The 19,379-nt window shown below is 49.1% G+C and overlaps 1 protein-coding gene across 3 annotated transcripts in view; it reads right to left on the bottom strand.

The window, feature by feature from the left end:
• CENPQ (centromere protein Q) overlaps window positions 1–19,379 on the bottom strand; it is a 43,317-nt gene that overhangs the window by 9,113 nt on the left and 14,825 nt on the right. For all 3 annotated transcript variants that reach the window (XR_015870015.1, XM_088449851.1, XM_088449852.1), the window contains exons 5-8: window positions 11,938–12,009; window positions 7,318–7,447; window positions 5,885–5,995; window positions 5,494–5,559 (exon numbers count right to left, since the gene is read on the bottom strand). Coding sequence is in view for 2 of the 3 variants with exons in the window: in XM_088449851.1 (XP_088305977.1) it covers window positions 5,494–5,559; window positions 5,885–5,995; window positions 7,318–7,447; window positions 11,938–12,009 (379 nt within the window). In the remaining variant the exon portion in view is untranslated. The remainder of the gene's footprint in view (window positions 1–5,493; window positions 5,560–5,884; window positions 5,996–7,317; window positions 7,448–11,937; window positions 12,010–19,379) is intronic.

Raw genomic sequence — 19,379 nt, 5'->3', positions numbered from 1 at the left:
GAATGAGCCTTAACAGAGGCTGGCACAGGTAAACCCTCCTGTGCATAAGCCTCACAAATAACGGAACGAAGCCAACGGGCTAACGTTTGCTTGTTGGCAGGCCAACCCCTCTTGTGAAAACCGAAGAGGACAAACAAAGAATCCGACTTCCTAACCGAAGCAGTCCGATCCACATAGATTCTAAGTGCCCGGACTACATCTAAGGAAGCCTCACCAGCTGAAAGATCAGGCGACTGAAAAGCTGGCACAACAAGTTCCTGATTAATGTGGAACTGCGATACCACTTTGGGCAAAAACTCAGGACGAGTGCGGAGCACCGCTCTGTCCTGATGAAAAATCAGAAAAGGAGGGCGACAGGAAAGCGCCCCCAACTCTGACACCCTCCTGGCAGAAGCAATTGCTAGGAGAAAAACGGTCTTGAGCGTCAGCCACTTGAGGTCCACCGCCTCAAGAGGCTCAAAAAGATGACCCTGCAAGACCCGTAGCACCACCGCCAAGTCCCAAGGAGCCACAGGAGGCACGAAGGGAGGCTGTATCCTGAGAACACCCTGGAAAAAGGTGTGAACATCCGGTAGTGTAGCAATCCGTCGCTGAAACCACACGGACAATGCAGACACATGAACCTTCAGAGAGGCCAGGCGTAAGCCGAGGTCCAAACCTGATTGAAGGAACTCCAAGATTCTGGAAACCCGGAACACCTGAGGATCATAGTTTCTGGATTCACACCACTGAAAGTAAGTGCGCCACACCCTGTGGTAAATCCGTGCGGAGGCAGGCTTGCGTGCCCTAAGCATGGTACCAATGACTGAACTGGAGAAACCCCTAGACCTCAAGACGGCTGTCTCAAGAGCCACGCCGTCAAAGACAGCCGACCCAGATCCGGGTAAAGGCAGGGCCCTTGAGACAACAGGTCCCGACGCTGAGGAAGAAGATACGGAGCGTCGATGGAGAGACACCTCAGATCGGAGTACCAAGGACGTCTGGGCCACGCCGGAGCAACCAGCACGAGCGTGCCGCCGTCCTGCTTGAATTTCCGCAGAACCCGAGGAAGTAAGGATATCGGAGGAAACAGATACGCCAGGTGAAACGTCCATTTCACCGACAGCGCGTCTCTTGTCCTTGACCCGTAAACGGGCAATTTGTGATTGTGACGGGAGGCCATCAAGTCCAGCTCCGGCAGCCCCCACCTGTCCACGAGTAGCTGAAACACCTCTGGGTGAAGCGACCATTCCCCGGGATGCACGTCGTGACGGCTGAGGAAGTCCGCCTCCCAATTGAGGACTCCGGGAATGAAGACTGCCGAGATCGCCGGAATGTGACACTCCGCCCAAGCAAGGATGCGAGACACCTCCGACATTGCTGCCCGACTTCGAGTTCCTCCTTGGTGGTTGATATACGCCACCGTGGTGGCGTTGTCGGACTGCACCTGAACCGGCCGTCCGTAAAGAGCGGGACCGGACGACTGCAGGGCCCGATAAACCGCCCGCAGTTCCAGAATGTTGATGGGAAGAAGAGCTTCTTCCGCAGACCAACGACCCTGAAGTGACAACGAGCCGGTCACTGCCCCCCAACCCCGAAGACTGGCATCCGTCGTGAACAGGACCCAGTCCGGGATCCAAAAGGGACGCCCCTCGATCAGATGAGCTTTCTGAAGCCACCAAGCCAAAGACTGCTGAACCTCCGGGGACAACACCAGCAACTGAGAGCGGATCCGGTGAGGTAACCCGTTCCATTCCGATAGAATCAGCCCCTGTAGAGGCCGGGAATGGAACTGGGCAAATTCCACCATGTCGAATGTTGACACCATGGAGCCCAAAATCCTCATAGCCGAATGGACCGACAGGCGGCAACTGCGTATCCTCAGCTGCAGGGAGGAGACCTTCTCCGGGGTCAGGAAGATCCTTTGCTGCCGAGAATCCAGCAGGGCTCCCAAATGAACCATCCGCTGAGATGGAATCAGGGAGGACTTTTTCCAATTTATCAGCCACCCGTGCGCTTGCAGGCAAGCGACCGTCAAGTGGAGATGATGAAGCAGTAACTCCGGGGAACTCGCCAGCAACAGGAGGTCGTCCAGATACGGTAGTAGCCGTACATTCTGGTTCCGAAGATGTGCGGCCATGACCGCCATAATCTTCGTGAACACCCTCGGTGCCGTGGAGAGACCAAAGGGTAGCGCCCGGAACTGGTAATGGTGTTGAAGGATAGCGAACCTCAGATACCGCTGGTGCGAAGGTGCTATCGGAACATGGAGGTAGGCGTCCTGGATATCCAGGGACACCATGTAATCCCCCGGTTCCATCGCCAGAATGATGGAACGTAATGTTTCCATCCTGAACTTGGGAACTCTGAGGAATTTGTTCAGAGACTTCAAGTTGAGGATAGGGCGATGAGAACCATTGGGTTTCCGCACCAGAAACAGAGAAGAATAGAACCCCGTCCCTCGTTGTAATGGAGGAACGGGAACAATGACCCCTGCTGTCAGCAAGGACTCTATAGCTTCCTGAATCTGTAAAGACTTCGTCGTATCCTGAGAAGGACTCGTGCAGAAAAACTGGTGGGGCGGTCTGTGCCGAAAAGACAGGGCGTACCCCTGGGAGACCACTTCTCGAACCCAGGCATCCGTGGTGGTATTGTGCCAGCACTGGGCAAATAGAAGAAGTCGGCCTCCCACTCTGGGGTCCCCCAGAGGGAGGCCCGTCCCATCAGGCAGAAGGTTTATCTTCCTGCTTGGAAGAAGGGCGCCTGGCACTCCATGGCTGCTTCTTGGGCTTAGAAGCGGCCTTGGTCGTCGACTGCCTCGGGAAGGACTGACCTTTTGCCTTGCCCTGAACCCGAAAGGACCGAAAAGCAGAGCTCCGTACCTTGGTAGGAGCAGAAGCCGAAGGGAGGAAGGCTGATTTAGACTTAGCCAGAGTGTCCACAATTTTGTCCAAGTCTGGACCAAAAAGCAACTCCCCATTAAAAGGTAAGGCCTCCAGTCCCTTTTTGGAGTCAGCGTCAGCTCTCCAAGACCTCAGCCACAAAGACCGACGCGTCGACACAGCTGCAGCCGACACCCGAGAGGTTAGCAGGCTTGCGTCTAACGATGCCTCCCCAATGTAGGAAGCCGCATCCCTCATTTGACCTATCAACGCTCTCTGGATCTCCGGAGCATCTTCCGGAAAGGTATCCTCCAAAGCATTGGCCCAGCTCTCGATGGCCTTAGCCACCCAAGAGATGGCCATGGACGGACGGGCCACCGCCCCCGAGAGAGAGTAAATAGACTTCAAACAAGTCTCCACCTTCCTGTCCGTGGGATCCTTCAGGGAGGAGATCGACGGCAAAGGCAGCGTAGCGCTTTTAATTAAGCGGGTAACGTGGGAATCCACCGCTGGAGGAGTTTCCCACTTCCTGCAATGAGCCTCCGGAAACGGATAGTTCGAAGCCAACCGCTTCTGCGGTTGGAACCTCTTGCTGGGCAACTGCCAGGCCCCTGCCATATGATCCGTCAATTGATCGGACAGGGGAAAAACCGTCGAAGCTACCTTGGCCTTTTTAAAATTAGGGTATTTTGACCTGGGGGCGGGCACATCCTCCTCAATGTGAAGGATGGCCCGCACCTCCCTAACCAATGCCGGCACATTAATGGAAGACTTAGCCTCCATCTCCTGGGCCCCGGCATCCGAGTCAGAGTCTTCATGGATCTCCCCGTCATCCGAAGACACGTCCGTGTCCATGAACTGAGCCGCCGGTGAAGCCGTAACGGAACGCTTGGACGCCCGTGGGGGCAAATCACTGTGCAACATATGCTGAAAAGCCAACGACGAAGCCGCCAGACTCTGAACAGAGCTGGAGAGGACATCCACCCAAGGCGGGGGTACTGCCTGAGGATACCCCTGAAAAGGTACCATCGACTGCTGCGGCACGGTGGGGGTTTGCACATATACCGGCAAACCCGCATAAGGACCCACAGTCTGAGACCCGGGAGGAGACTGCACCAGACGAGTCACACCCGGGGAACGGGGCATGGTAGGCTGGGGCAACGCCCTAGAAGGGGCCGCAGTCGGGACCGCAAGTCTGTCCGCGATTGACGCCAGCACTTGCGTAAACATTGCCCATGGAGGATCCTGCGCCACCGGGGGTTTAGACGGTCCAGGTACCAACTGGCACCGCCCGCACAGACCATCCTCAGACAATTCTGCCCCGTCAACCCCTGTCGAACAGCGTCGGCAGGAAAACAACACAGGAGCCTCGGAGCGCTCATTCCCCTCATCAGACATGACACAAACTTTTTTGCAAAAAAAAGTGTCTCACCGAAACGAGGAAAGGCGTATAACACCCACGCACTCCCAAGTATGCAACCCAAACAGCCCACAAACTGGTACTGAGGAGCACACCGCAGTATGTGACGGACCTCACAAATACGTAGATTTATATAAGTGAGGTACACAGAAAGAACACCCCTCCCCCACGCACCTGCGGGCCGTAGGAGAAGGAAAGGGATAGGTAAAAAGCTGACAGTAAGTAGAAAATAAGCACAGACAGCAGCACTAGCAATAGTCACATACCATGCAGAGAAGTTATACTCACTGCACCTTCCGCTACAATCAACCTCCCAGATTCAGTGTCTGGGAGGACTATAGCGCTGCGAACACTGTCCTTTGCAGGGGGAGAGGTACGCAGGGGGACTGGTCCACTGGAAGCCTGCCTGGGAGCTCTGCGATGCTGCCTGAGGAAGATGGCCGCCGGAGAGCTCTGAGGAGGAGTGGCCAGGAGATTACAGCCCAGCGACGCCAGCACACATGAGAGAAGGCGCGCTGGGCTGAGGGGAGGAGCGCTGAAGCAGGGAAGGCTGCCTCCCCTGCTAGTACTAAACCCCCGGGGAAGCCGGTTCCCCGCTGGTACTTACACCCCGGGGGCCAGCGGACACGCGGGGTATGCCTGAAGAGGGGGAGGCCGCCGCCGCTACTAACGCCGCCGGTCTGTCCCCAGAGACCGGCGGCATGAAGACTGCATTATCCCCGCGTGCAGCGCTGACAGCGCTGCACGCGGCTTACCTGGCCCCTTCAGTCCGGCAGCAGTCCTTGGGTGGTCCCGGAGCCACGCTAGCACTGACTCCGGGGTCCCGCTGCGATCCCCGGATCAGTACCGGCGTCGCAGCACCAGCGGGGCTGTTGGAGCGGCAGCATAGACGTCCAGATGGACAGTCTGATGCTGCCGCTCTGAAGACAGTAAAAATAAAATAAAATCTTTTTTTTTTTTTTAAATAAAGAATAAAGCTTAGGGGCTGCTTATGCAGCCCCACTGCGCAGGGTGACCCGACTCCGGCCGGGCACCAACTAAAACTGAGGTGCCTGTGGCCGGGGCGGGGTATAGAGGAGGACGGACCCAAGTGCATCCTGGGAGCAGCAAAGCTTTAACTGCGTGGTGCCCATGGATCCAGATCCAGCTATACCCCAAGGTCAACCCTGTGGACCCCCTATGGACCCTGAAGTAGAAAAAAAAAAAACATACCTGCATTGTTGGAGCCTTAAAGGTGCCTTTTGGAAGCTGCAAGGAGTCCAAATTTTTAACTGTACCCTGTAAATCAGAAATGGTAAAATGAAGAGGTCATGTACTTTGAAACCATATAAATGTTTAGACAGCTGTGTGACCTATACAAAACATTACAAAAATATTCAAGTCAAAGCATGACTTTTAAAGTATACAAGAATTTTCCTTACAGTGGTCAAATTATGTCCAAATGCCTAAAGACAGCAGAACTGGATCTGCGGACAATGACTGAGGAAGGGGACAGGTGGTGTCCAAAGCGTATCAGGGACATGGAAGAATGCTGTGATATTATTCATTATGCTTCCGTCAGTGAGGCCATTCTATTTGGCATTTGCCTGTGAGCAATACACACCGGTGACTGGGAATTATCCGCTCGCTGTTTCAAAAGCTCGAGCTTTGCTTCTAAAGCCTCCGTAGATTCTTCCATCGAGTTCGCAGCCTCCACAGCTTTTTTAACTTCATGCTAAGCAAAACAAATGTGTTACTTTTACACCATTTTTGCTGCAGATAGTTGTGTACACATTCACAGTTAACTTTTATATTCCTCCCTCAAAGGTCTGATCTTTCTATACAGTACTGCTAGAATGCCAGCTTTATACCACTCCATTGCTTGGTCTCCCATTGGCATTAGATAAGACAAAGGTGAGCAAGGGGACAAATTCAAAATATACAATTACAAAAAAAAAGTAATGAGCAGTGTGAGCATTGTGTGAGGGTAAAAAAGAAAACTTTTAAAATGAAGATCTTAGTACTTAGATCCGAGAACGGCAGGGACGGAAAGGGGCTGTATATCAGCTCTGGCAGTCCGACCTGCACTTCCGTGTAGAGGGGGCGTGGAAAATGCAAGGGGGGCGTGCCGCGAGTCACGGGGGCTGGCCTCGCGGCCCGCCCCTGTCTCTTTTCGGCCCAGCACAGCCGCTGCCAGCCCATACATGCCTTCACCCCTTCCGGCTCCGTGAAATCTTAATGATTACGGAACCGTTGGGTGGAGGTCTTTTCCTTCACCCTTCCTCGAGCTGGTCCTTAGAATTGCCCAATGGCCAGTCCGGCCCTGGAGAACGGTATATATAAAGTATACATATTTAGCATGCTTATATTAGGGAGTAGTGCATTACATTGTAGCACACAGATACACCTCATACACCCTGCGACGCTAGTGAGTCACCATGTCCCTTGCAACTCGGCTTGTGCCAAGCATCTTTTTTCACCCAAAAATGTGTCTTAGGGTGCGACAACCTGCTTCAGGAGATCGCACTGATTAATTTGATATACGACACATGTGTAACTGTGTACGTCTGAGTTTGTATACGATGCACAACGGAACTTGGCGTATAAAATCGTAGCACTTTGTATACAGATACAGACCCAGGTCACACATAAAATCAATCAGTGCATTTTTGGATGAGAAGCTCTGCAAAAGCAAGGTCACACAGTACACATCGGTACATACTTGGTCTATAATTACTTGCGTTATCATGGACATTTTGTGCCGGTCTTTTTCCTTTGTAATGGCTTAAAATAAATGTATTTATTATACAATGGAAAGAAATCGAAGCCATACCGGCCATGAAAAAGACTGTATAAAAAGGGTTTCATTTGCTTTCTTTTTTTATCCTAGGTTTCCTTAAAACAGAATATAGATCGTAAAATAACATCTATTTAATCAACAATGTCGCCGAAAAAAAGTCACAAACTCTGCTATGTGAATACGGATCTGGTCATTGTGGTGTAAACTACTTCTGACTGATCAGGGGTTTCTATGTAGAAAACATATATCCTACGCACAGTCAAAGACTCCAAGGTGTCTTGGTTTATTTCCATCTTACGCTGTTCTTCTGCCAACTCTTTCCCGAGGCTTTTCACATTCCCCAGCTTGCTTACAGGGACTTTTATTTTCTTACAGTGCTGTAGAAGCCTAAAAAAAAAAAAAAATCAACATAATAAACAAAATTCTGGTAACACTTAAAAAGAAGATTATACCCAGGTTTTTTTTTACTATTTAGTATTATATTTTATGTATAAGGCACCACAAGGGTTCCGTACCGCCATACGAAGGGGGAAGAACAGCGTATATACAAATGCGTACAGACAAGTTCCTAACTTTACACATATAATTACTTTGACAAGGCTTATTATCTTAGAAATGTCCAGGAAAGCATAGCATCACAGTTTATCTTGCGTTCACAAATGTATATTATGTGCAGGTGATACAATCTGTCACAGGTTCCAAAGCACAGACACTCCGCGGTGATATGGTGTGATACATTGCGGAATGTTTGCTTGTTTGTCACAAGCAACTCGCAGTATCATCCATACATGGCAGTACACATGCTTTACTCAATAGGGAATAATACACTTCAGGTAAGCAACAACAACATTTTTAAAACTGCCAGCTATTAGCTTGAAATGTTTTCAATAACGCTATAACAAGAGTCATTTACTAGGAACAAATGTCTTCCAAACAAGTAAATCATTGCTGAGGGTGGATTGCTTCCTGAGGCATGTGTTGGTACGGTAAGCACTAAATACCGGCAGCCAGCTTCCCGGCTGTCATATCCCGGCAAGGGTGAAATGCAGGGCGTCTAGATGTAGACGCCCGGCATTGCCCCGACGCCGGTAGACCGGCATCCCGATCGTAGCGATGCCGGGCGCCGCGAGCGGACAGCCGCGCGGGGGGGGGGGGGGGGAGGGGAGGGTTAGGCTAGGGAGAGGGAGGGTTAGGGTTAGGCACCCCCGGGGGGGACTTAGGGTTAGGCACCCCCCCGGAGGACTTAGGTTTAGGCAGCGGGGAAGGGGGGTGGTTAGGGTTAGGCACCCCTAAGGAGGGTTAGGGGGGTTAGGTTAGTAGATACTCACCTATCCACGATCGGGATTTCCAGCGTTGTCAGGCTTCCGCTGGCGGGATCTCTGCTGATGTCGGCCTGCCGCTGCCGGGAATCGAACCGGCCGGCGGTGTTTCATACCGATTCCGTTGGTACAGGCGACTTTCCTTAACTCTACACTTCAACTCTATGTAAATTATTTATGTAGGTTATCCAAAGCTTGCTCTGTACTTTTGAGTGGATTAGGTTATAGCCAGTGCCGCAATCGGACATGAACGTTTTGTATATGACGGAAGATTTGAAAAATCTGGTCCTGATAGCAACTGCCTTCATATGCCCTGGAAAGTGAGTCCCCCCCCCCCCCACCTGATCTGTTGCCCTTATTACCCATGGCCACCCGAGCCGTGTCCTACATGCTTTCATATTGCAAATATACACACTCTTCCTTTACGTTGACAGTTTGTACAGATTCTCATTTGTTCCTGAGACATTTCATATCTGTCGTCTATATGGATATTCTCCTGATGACATTGTGAAAGTGCACTATATTGGATTTGATATATGTATTTTTGGATTTGCGGTATATCCTTTTGAATGTTTTATTTGACTGTTAAAAATGTGAATATACAATATTAGAAAAAATGTATTTGAATAATGTAGCACCATCCTGTCAGTTATTAAGCAGCATTAGTAAATTAGGCCCCCATTTATCAACGATGGTAAACACCAGCGCAATTTTTCGTTTAATATCACTGTGATACAAACGAAAAATTTACTGGTATTTACCAATACTTACCCCTCCGGCGAGGTCCTGATAAGTCCTCATCGTGGTCCTCCGCTGGACTGCTGGTAGCCTAATGCTGCCAGCGATGGGGCTCCTGTGTTATGTGCATGTGCGATGGTCTGTCTGCGCGTGTGCATGACACGGGGGACCCGGCAGTGCCTGGAAGGCTTCGGTGAAGCCGGAAAGGCACCGCCGAGTCTCCATTGCCGGCAATTGGGGCCGCATCGGTCTCGCCATCTAAAAGACTGTGAGAGTGACGCTTGACAAACAGCGGTAATCTAATATTTATGCTAAATCCAGAAAGGGTGGTGTAACCCCTTTAGCGAGCGGTAAAGGGGTAATGCGTCGATGATAAATGGGGGCCTTAATATATTATAATAATACAACAATGTATTATTTTAACTGCATTCCCCACAGACAAATGAATGGAATGGTGAATCCATCTGCCCCAGGAAGAAACTAGATCTTTGCTAATCTTGTCCCACAATTCAAATGTGGGACTCCAGAACTAGGAATTCTATCAGAAACGTGCTTGACATCAAGTTCATCCAGGTAGGGAATTCCAGCGAACAAAAGAAGCATGGCCACGACAACTATAATATCGGAGAACACCTGAGTAGCAGTTGTCAGGCCAAAAGGGAATGCATGAATTATGGGACAAAACTGAACATCTGAAAATGCTACACTGACCTCCCAAGATTGGAAAATGCAGATAAGCATCCTTGTCATAGATTGGGGACCGTGAACGCTTACCAATCCATGCCATTGATAACAGATACAAACGATTCCAACTTGAACCTGTCCAGTCGAACATTATGAGGACCTTGAGATTCAAAATGTGCCGAAAGGATAAGTTTGATTTTTGAACCAAACCATATTTGAATTGGAGCCTATTCTCCTCTGTTCTACCGGCACTAGAAATATCAACAAGTGCATAATAGCAGTTATGTCCACTGTTGATCTGAGGGCTTGGTCATCTGTTCCTGAGGGCTTGGTTATCTGTTTATGGACCAAACTTGTTTCCCTGTACGATACCTTCCATGAGGAACAGAGAACAGACCTCTTGATACCAGACTCTCTTTACTGTTAACAGGAAGGCCCAAACTCAAGAGCGATATGGTTTAGGTCATATGATTTAACTAATGATAATCCAGCTTTGGGCTGAAGAAGTAAATGACAAGAAGTATTTGACACTGCGATCTCCTCTCATGCCTTGAGCCAAAGACTTTGGGTGAGCTGAAGTCACTGAAGCAGAGATTCTGGCAGCAATCAGTCCAGAGAGGTATTTCATGTACACTCAAGATTCCTCTTGGATATGTCCAACAAAGGCCAGAAGTTCAGAACTAAGCATCCCTAAATGCAAACCTTCCAAGAGTTGCTCCAACCATTTTTCCCAAACCCTAAGCTAAGAAAGCACCGGTCATGGCATAAAGACACTTAAACATGGTCTTCATATCTACTGTATATGTATCATATCCTTAAAAGCTATGGATTCAGGGTGGGAAAAGCGGCTTTTTCAATGAAAATTTTGCGCACACTTGCTAACGGATCCCATTATATGGTTCTCATGTCTGTTGACAATATATAAAGCATTCTGCCATTTAATATTATTTTTCAGACTATGCTAATTTGGAAAGCGGTAATTGTGCTCTTTATTTAGAGCCTATAGAAAGCACTCTGCCAGATACAGGAAAATAAGGGATAAACATGGCAGACCACAACCATTTTCGCAAAAGGACGGTTTGCATGGTGGACGTGTAGTGCTTACTGAAACTGTCACATTAAAGTAATCCACCCCATGCTAGTAGAATACTTATCGGAACACAAGGAGTCCTCAACGTCCGACTCCTCATCTACCTTACCTCCTACTCTCAATCAGACTCATCCGGGAACCAGATGGAGATGGAACGCTGATGTGTCTGAGACTTGCAATGTCCCAGCATACTCTCTATAGAGGAGTCCCAACCGGCTCGTACTGTGGAGTTGGCAAGAGGCCAGCTGATCCACTTACCAAATATACTTGTACGCATCAGACCATTCACTGATGCTTCAGTGAAGGTGGTAAGAGGGATGGGCCCCAACAACTGCAACCACAAGTGACGCCTCTTCAGATCACTCTGGCTGTAAAAGTAGCCCAGTGAGGTCAACCGAGACCCAAACCGAAGCCGCGGAATCATACAGTAATAACAATTAAAAATTAATCTATATTTTAATAAAGATCAGCTGCTGAAGCAGCAATAATGCAAAAAAAGATACATATAGTTATATATTGGGATATATAAGAAGGAGGATCAAACGGATACTTTTAAAAGTCCTAGAGAAGGTTCTGTGCTCCATGATATAGTGAGAGAAAACATTACGTATCATATGAAAAAATACCTAAACGGTCTGCAGTTCTATTTATAAATAAAGATTTAGAGCCTGATTCAGCAGCATACGCAATTGCGATTACGGACGCAGATCCAGATTTTGTTTGCCATCACGCATTCGTATAGGCCGAACTGCGCGGAAGCACAGAGGAATCCATCGGAAAGTGAGTGATAGGCTGTCAGCGTTTGGGGGTGTTCGGGAAACCAGTAAGCGCCTGTGTCCGTTGGAATGTCGCTTCATAAATTAGCCACGTAGATTGCTTACGCAGCATGAGAGCTCTCTATCTGCGGGGAGATACTGGACAGATATGAGAATGCAGCAGTCGGCTGTGCTTTGGCAAGCAGTAGCATATATTAGCACAGCGATCCGTAGGTGATCGCATTTGCATACGCTGCTGAATCAGGCCCTTAATGTAGAAGCTGGAATTACCTGTGCTTGAGATTAGAGAGCTTTGCTTGCACTGCCTGGAAGGACTTCAGCTTTTTGTTACTTAAAACTGACCTAATAAAAATAAAGATACAATAACAGAATAGAAAGTGAGAATATCGTTATACAGGGGCTTAAGCGACATATGGCAATACTGCGGACTAATGCTGCGTACACACGGTACGATGGCAACGATCAGATAACGCTCATACGATCCTTGTTTGATCGTCCTGCATGTAACCTCTTAACGACCCGCGAACGTAAGCAGGCTAACCTGGTCGATGTCGACCAGATCTGCCTGCTTGCACAGACAACGGTAGTTGGTCGTTAACGACCGTACGATAGGATCGTTATCGTTAAAATCCGACAGCTTATCGTACCGTGTGTACGCAGCATAAGCAAGCTTGAAAATGGCATGCGACAGGCTGGATAGTTTCAGGTTATTATTAACATTGCTTGTTTTTTAGTTTAGAAGTTTACGGACTTGCAAACCTGGATGGCTAAAGCTTACATTCCGACAGGCACATCATCTTTTATTATCGTCATGTCATTTTATTTTTGCTTTACAAGCACTGTATAGTAACCCCCCCCCCCCCCAAAAAAAAAACAACAACAGGATTTTGGTACTTACAGGTGAATCCATTTCTCCGATTCCACAGGGGACACAGGAGCTCAAGACACTGGGGTATAGACGGTGGTAGAGTAGAGCCTGGCACTTTCAATAATTTAAAAGTGTGACAGGCTCCTCCCCCTCTATGCCCCATCAGTCCCAGTTAAGGAAACTGAGCCCGAGAGGAGACTGAGAACAGACAGGAAGAAAAGGAGGAGAACTGCACAGAACGGAACAAGACTGACACAAATAACAACTATATAATTACCAGTTATTTATTTAGCGCACACATATTCCGCAGCGCTTTTACAGAGAATATTTGTCCATTCACACACATACTTACACACTACGGTTAATTTATTGTTGGGAGTAAATTAACCTACAAGTATATTTTTGGAGTGTGGGAGGAAACTGGAGTACCCGGAGGAAACCCACGCAAGCACAGGGAGAATATACAAACTCCACACATTTAAAGCCTTAGTGGGAACTGAACCCACAACCTCAGTGCTGTGAGGCAGTAATGCTAACCATTACATAGTCTCTGCAGATATAACCGCAACATAACTAGAACAGAAATAGAAGAATGGAAAATATTAAGACAGGTAAGCAGCGCTGGGCAGGCGTACATTGTCCCCTGTGGAATCGGAGAAATGGATTTACCGGTAAGTACCAAAATCCTGTTTTTTCCTTCAACCACCAGACACTGGAGCTCAAGGCAATGGGGACATCCCAAAGCCTCCCTCCCAGATGGGTGAGTGCTGAGAAACCTGCAACACTCTTCGGCCAAAACTTCAACCAGAAGCCGCAGAAGGTATCAAACCTGTAAAAGTAATAAAAGTGTGTACAGATGTCCACGGTGCACCACAGCAAAGCTGAGACGCAGAACCACCTCTGCGCACAGCCCAAGAAGTACCCACAGAGCGCAAAGAATGCGCTGAGATGGACACAGACGGATGCCGGACATTAGCAATGCAAGCCAGACGAATGACCAACCTTATCCATCTGGCCAACATCAGCTTAGACGCAGGCCACCCCCACGAAGCCGCATCATAGAGGACAGAGAAGGCATGAGACTTGCGCAAACCCGCTGTAACAGATGTGGAATCCAGGGAGTGGGACACTCCAGATGAATCCAACAAAACAGGGACCACAATTGGTAGATTTATATGGAAAGCCGGCACCACCTTCGGCAAAAAGGACTCTGCTGAAGAAGATCCAATCGTTGAGGAAGCAGCCATGGATCGTCTGCAATAAGAAGTAGCAGATCAGAGTACCAAGCACAACGGGGCCAGTCTTCTATAGCCACCAGGATGCCTGTCCTGGACTTGTGCTTAATGTCCTTGAGAACTCGCGGTAGGAGAGGAAAAGTTGGAAACAGGTACACTAGGCTGTACGGCCACGGAACTGCCAACGAGTCTGCCCCTGCGGCCGCTGGATTCCGGGTCTTGGAGCAGTAGAGAGGCAACTGATGGTTGTGCCTGGAGGCCATGAGATCTATCTGCGGCCCGCCCCAACGTCAGATCAACTGCTGGAAAATTTCCAGATGCAGGGCCCATTCCCCAGGATAAAGATCCTGGCGTCTCAGATAATCCACTTCCCAGTTGTCCACTCCTGGGATGAAGATGGCTGCAACGTGTATTTCTGCCCACTGTAAGATATGGCTGGACTCTCGCGTCGCCATGCGCCTGCGCATCCCTCCTGCCGGTTGATGTACACCACTGCCATGGCGTTGTCGGATTGCAGAGCACTGTAAACAGCCCTGAGGACGAGGACATTGATCAGCAGGAGGGCTTCCTGGAGAGACCATCACCCTTGGAATTGGTTGTCTAATACCACAGCTACCCATCCGCTAAGACTGGCGTCCGTAGTAAACAGGATCCAGTTCCAGATGACAAAGTGGCAACCTGCCATGAGGTGGTCTGTCTGGAGCCAACAGATCAGAGAAATGCGGGCCTGAGGGGATAACCTCACTAGATGGTGCATCCGAAGATGTGACCCCGACCATTGAGACAAGAGGTCTAACTGGAATGGCCTGGAATTAAATGTGCCGAACTGGATGGCTTCAAAAGGTGGCGATCATCTTCCCCAGAAGCTGGATACAAATATGCACAGACACTCGTTTTGGCTTGAGCGCCATCTGGACCAACTCCTGAATCCCCTGTGTTTTGTCCATTGGGAAGAACACCAGTTGTAGGGAAGTGCCCAAAATCATCCCCTGGAACTAAGGACCTCATTCAGAGCCGCTCGTAAGCGGCCGCTCGTTCGTTCCGAGCGATGTACGCACATCTGCGTATGCGTATAGGTTGTAATATGCATGCGCGAACCAGTCAGTGCGGTCGAATTTCGTGTACTCGCAAAATAGCGAATGCCTGATAATTTGAGTGACAGAGTGAGGAGTTTGTGGGTGGTAACAGGGGAAGGTGCTTGAAAATGGGGAGTGGAGTTCCGAACGCAGGCGTGCCAAAAGGTCAAAACGGGCGTTTTAAGGGTGTGCATAATTAACAAAGCAGCGTCATCGACCACGTCAGTTGGGTGTCTTTTAGCCAGAACTGCTCGCATGATTGCGGTAGGAAAATGCAACCACAAGAATAGCGAGCAGTTCATACGCCATTCGATGCACTCGATTAATCTAATAAATAGCGGAGATGACGTAAGATGCGAGCGGCCAGGGGGCGTTTTTTACATAATAACGACCGCATGTTTTGTTTGCTCGTTCAGACATAGAGGCGTCAACAGACCGCAAAGAGCGAACGGTCAATTTAAATAGCCAGCCCCTTTTTCTGAACGAGCGAGCGCAAATAGCGTCCGGCTCTGAATCAGACCCTAAAGACGCTGCAACGGCACCAGCTGGGACTTCTGGAAGTTACGGGACAATGGTCACTCCCTGAGCTCTGAGATGAGCAATCATCACCTTGGTGAAGACCCTAGGAACGGACGACAGTCCGAAGGGCAGAGCCTGAAACTAAAAATGAGACTCCTTGATGGCAAACGAGAGAAACGCTTGGTGAGATCCCCAAATTAGAATGTGTGAATAGTGATGTCTAGGGATACCAGAAACTCTGCCTCTACAAGACCCGCAATGACCGAATGAAGGGATTCCATTTTGAACCTGTGGAATGATAGATAGTGATTTAAGGATTTCTGATTCAAAATGGGCCGTACTGATCCATCTGGCTTCTCCCTGAGTACATTAGAGTAACAGAACTAGATTTAGGACCCAAGAGTCCAGGAGGCTGTCGATTGTCTGTTGCAAAACTAGCTGTTTTAGTTGATCGACTGGAAACCCTGTAGTGAAACTAACTAACTATCTCGTAACCCTGGGATACAAAATTGTGGACCCAAGTGTTGCAACATAGAACAAACTTCTTTGAATCGCAGCAGACTGGCACCCACCTTGAGATCCCCCAGGTGGGATAGAACCCCGTCATGCCATGGGTTTATCTGCCGGCTTAGGGTCTGGACACCGGGAACTAGCACCCTATAGCTCCTAGAGCATCCCCGTCTAATTGCATTAGGCGGCAAAAAAGTACTCTTACCCCCCGTGGCTAGAGAAATCCATTTGTCCAACCGTTAAATGGAAGGCCTTCCACAAAGTGTTTTGATTCGGTATCAGCTTGCCAAGCACGACGTCATAGGGCGTGACGGGCTGCCACCACCGAAGCAGAGATTCTGGAGCCTACCTGTCAAAGATATCTGAAGGCAGCCTCCAGATAAATAGCTGATTCACAGATAAGTTCAACTAGCGAAATAAGATCGGCTCGCGGACTATTAGACAGCAGACCGTCCACCAACTGCTCAGCCCATTTCTCAACAGCTTTGTTAAGCCAAGAACCGACCAAGGCCGGTCTGAGTAAAACACCAGCAGCAGTATAAATGGACTTTTTGCGAGAAATCCCCCACTTTCGATTCCTCCAACATGTCAACCTCCTCCTCCTGAGAGTGATCCGCATCAGACTCCTCCTCCGACTGAACAGCAGCCAGAAGTGCCCTTTTCTTAGAAGGCCGACTTACCGCGCTCTCTATAGGCTTAGATGAGGAACCCATTAATTGAACTAAACCTTCAACAGAGTGGGCTAACCACTGAGACCAGGCTGGTTCGTTAGCTATGGAAGAAAAGAGAGGTACTGGAACCGTCCCTGGCAACTTCTCGTTTTATACGAGAAGCAGTTAACTCAAAAGGTCAATTTGGACAAAACCCCTGCCAGAGTGCTTATCCAGGACGGAGTAATGTTCTGGTTAGGTTGGGCACCAGCCAAAACTGAACGCTTAGACTTGCAAGGAATCTACCGAGGGAGCAAACTTCTTTTTACATTTAGAACAGGCAAATAGCTTCTGAGACATACCCTAATCTGTGCAAATTTATGCACACAACACACACAGACTAAAACGCAGACCCACAGCACAGTAACAATAGTGTAATCAGACAAGCACCTAGTTCAGCAAGAACACAGAAACAAACTGCAGTTTAGAGTAGTGCTAGACTGAAATCACAGGGGAGACCGAGCATATAGAGGAGGAGAAGCAGTATATCCCAAATATATGCACCCTCCACCACCTCAAGGAACTCAGCAGTCACTGTGGGCAAAGATCGGCCCCTTGAAAAAACTGCATAGTAGCCGCTGTTCTGGGAGTGGGGACAGGAGTCAGAGTGCAGCGCAGGGTAAAATGGAGCCGCTCCAAGTGAGCAGGGTGCGGCAAACAGAGAAGGAGGCTGTCTTGGGGGTGGCCTATGGCTCCCCTACTGAGACGCTATGGTTTTGCATAGGGTGTGCAAGCCCTGCCCCCCTTATACCACATGCTCCGGTGGCGGTGTGTAAACTTTCCCTCTTACTTTGCTGATGGCCATGTCCCCCTCTAGGAGCACCGGGAGTAGGGGTCTCCTAGGCATACGTAAGACATAAGAGGAAGACTCTTCCCAGTTGAAACAGAGAAACACCGATTTCACAAACGGGGAGAGATGGCAGAGATGTGCCCGACTCAGAATAAGCCGGAAATACACAGATGTGTATGCTCGCGACAATGCATGCACAATGTGTGCGGCTGCATACAGGCACGCATGCAACTCAGAATCAACCCCAGTGTTTGCAATACTGGGCTATCCCATCTCAACCTACCCTTCATTGAAAAAGAAGAGGGGGACTATGTCAGACTAGAGGAGAACCTGCCTGCACAAGTAAGCAAACATTCCACCACCCACCCAGTAATATATATACCGGAATAGTGCTGCTCTTAAACATCCCCTACAAATTCTTCCCATAGTTATAGCCACACAATTAAAGAAACCCCTCAACTTTAATCTGCGTATAGGGCCCGATTCAGACCCGCTCGCTAGGTGCGTTCGTACGCAGCCGTCAAAGTATGCAAAGCCTAATGTCTTGCCGTGCAATTAGGACGCCCACTATGCCTCGGCATGCGATCGCGGTATGTATTTAGACGCCCCCCAGCCAATCATAAGACCCCCACTTTCCCTTAATAACACACGTCATCTCCAGGAAGTGTATGCAACACAACAATCGGTAACATCGGACCCATACGCAGCAATTGTGGTTGACCATGGATTCAGTAACCTAACCCCCCCCCCTATCCCGCAGCTGTCCGAGCCTGGCTTACCTTCGATCGGTAAGCCGGGTGTTGAGCTCCCGGCGTAGGTCTAATGACAGGCGTCTGGATTTCGATGTCTGTCATAAGACACTTGCCGGGATTAGACTGTCGGGATGCCGACGGTCGGCATTTAGACAGTCGTCATCCCGGCTGCATACTGTTGACCATACCCTACCGCAAGCACTGCGAGTGCTGCAGTGTGTAATACAGCCATGTGATGAGTACTATGACGCTGCGTCTTAATTATGCAAGCCCCTGAAACGGCGTTAAAACGCACAGACATGCCCGCGTTTGCACCACCACACCACCGTTACCATCGACCTCCCTGTCACCACCCACAAACGGCTCGTCCTGTCACTCAAACTCGCGGAGCGTCTGTGTACTCACTGCGATTACTTCCAGATCGCAGCTTCTGGTTCGCGCACTGCATCTTTTACGCATGTGCAGATTGCAAAAATCGGCCAGCTACGTGCGAACGCAGCTTTGTGAACGGGTCTGAATCAGGCCCATAGTCCTGAGAATAAGAATACCAGTTGTGTATACTTTATTAGTGTTCATTCCAGCACCCTGCACCTGTCACAACCCATGCAGTTCCTTTTTCCTGTCTGGGGTGTCACACACTGCTCTGGTGCTTCTAGCACACAATGGACTTTATCTCAGAAGTTTGCTGCATCAGCTGAGTGTACTAGAAGCACCAGAGCAGAGAGTGACACCCCAGGCAGGAGAGAGGAACTGCACGGGTTGTGACAGATGCAGGGTGCTAGAATGAACACTACTTTATGTAGGCTCTGACAAAGTTATAGGGTCAGTAACGAAGGCACATAGTTTAATAATAATACAGTGTTTTTCATTTGAGAATGACACAAGTATTGGTTTTCACAAAGCCTGCTGCTTCAATTTTTATGATGGCAATTTGCATATACTCCAAAATGTCATTAAGAGTGATCAGATGAATTGCAATTAATTGCAGAGTCCCTCTTTGCCATGACAATGAACTTAATCACAAAAACATTTCCACTGCATTTCAGTCCGGTCACAAAAGGACCAGCTAACATCATGTCAGTGATTCTCTCGTTAACACAGGTGAGAGTGTTGACAATGACAAGGCTGGAGATCACTCTGTCATGCTGATTGAGTTAGAATAACAGACTGGAAAGCTTTAAAAGGAGAGTGGAGCTTGAAATCATTGTTCTTCCTCTGTTAACCATGGTTACCTGCAAGGAAACATGTGCAG

The sequence above is a fragment of the Taudactylus pleione genome, unplaced genomic scaffold, assembly GCF_031769625.1.
Source record: "Taudactylus pleione unplaced genomic scaffold, aTauple2 ptg000497l, whole genome shotgun sequence".
NCBI classification, from domain to species: Eukaryota; Metazoa; Chordata; class Amphibia; order Anura; family Myobatrachidae; genus Taudactylus; species Taudactylus pleione.
This window is presented reverse-complemented; position numbering and strand designations above follow the sequence as displayed.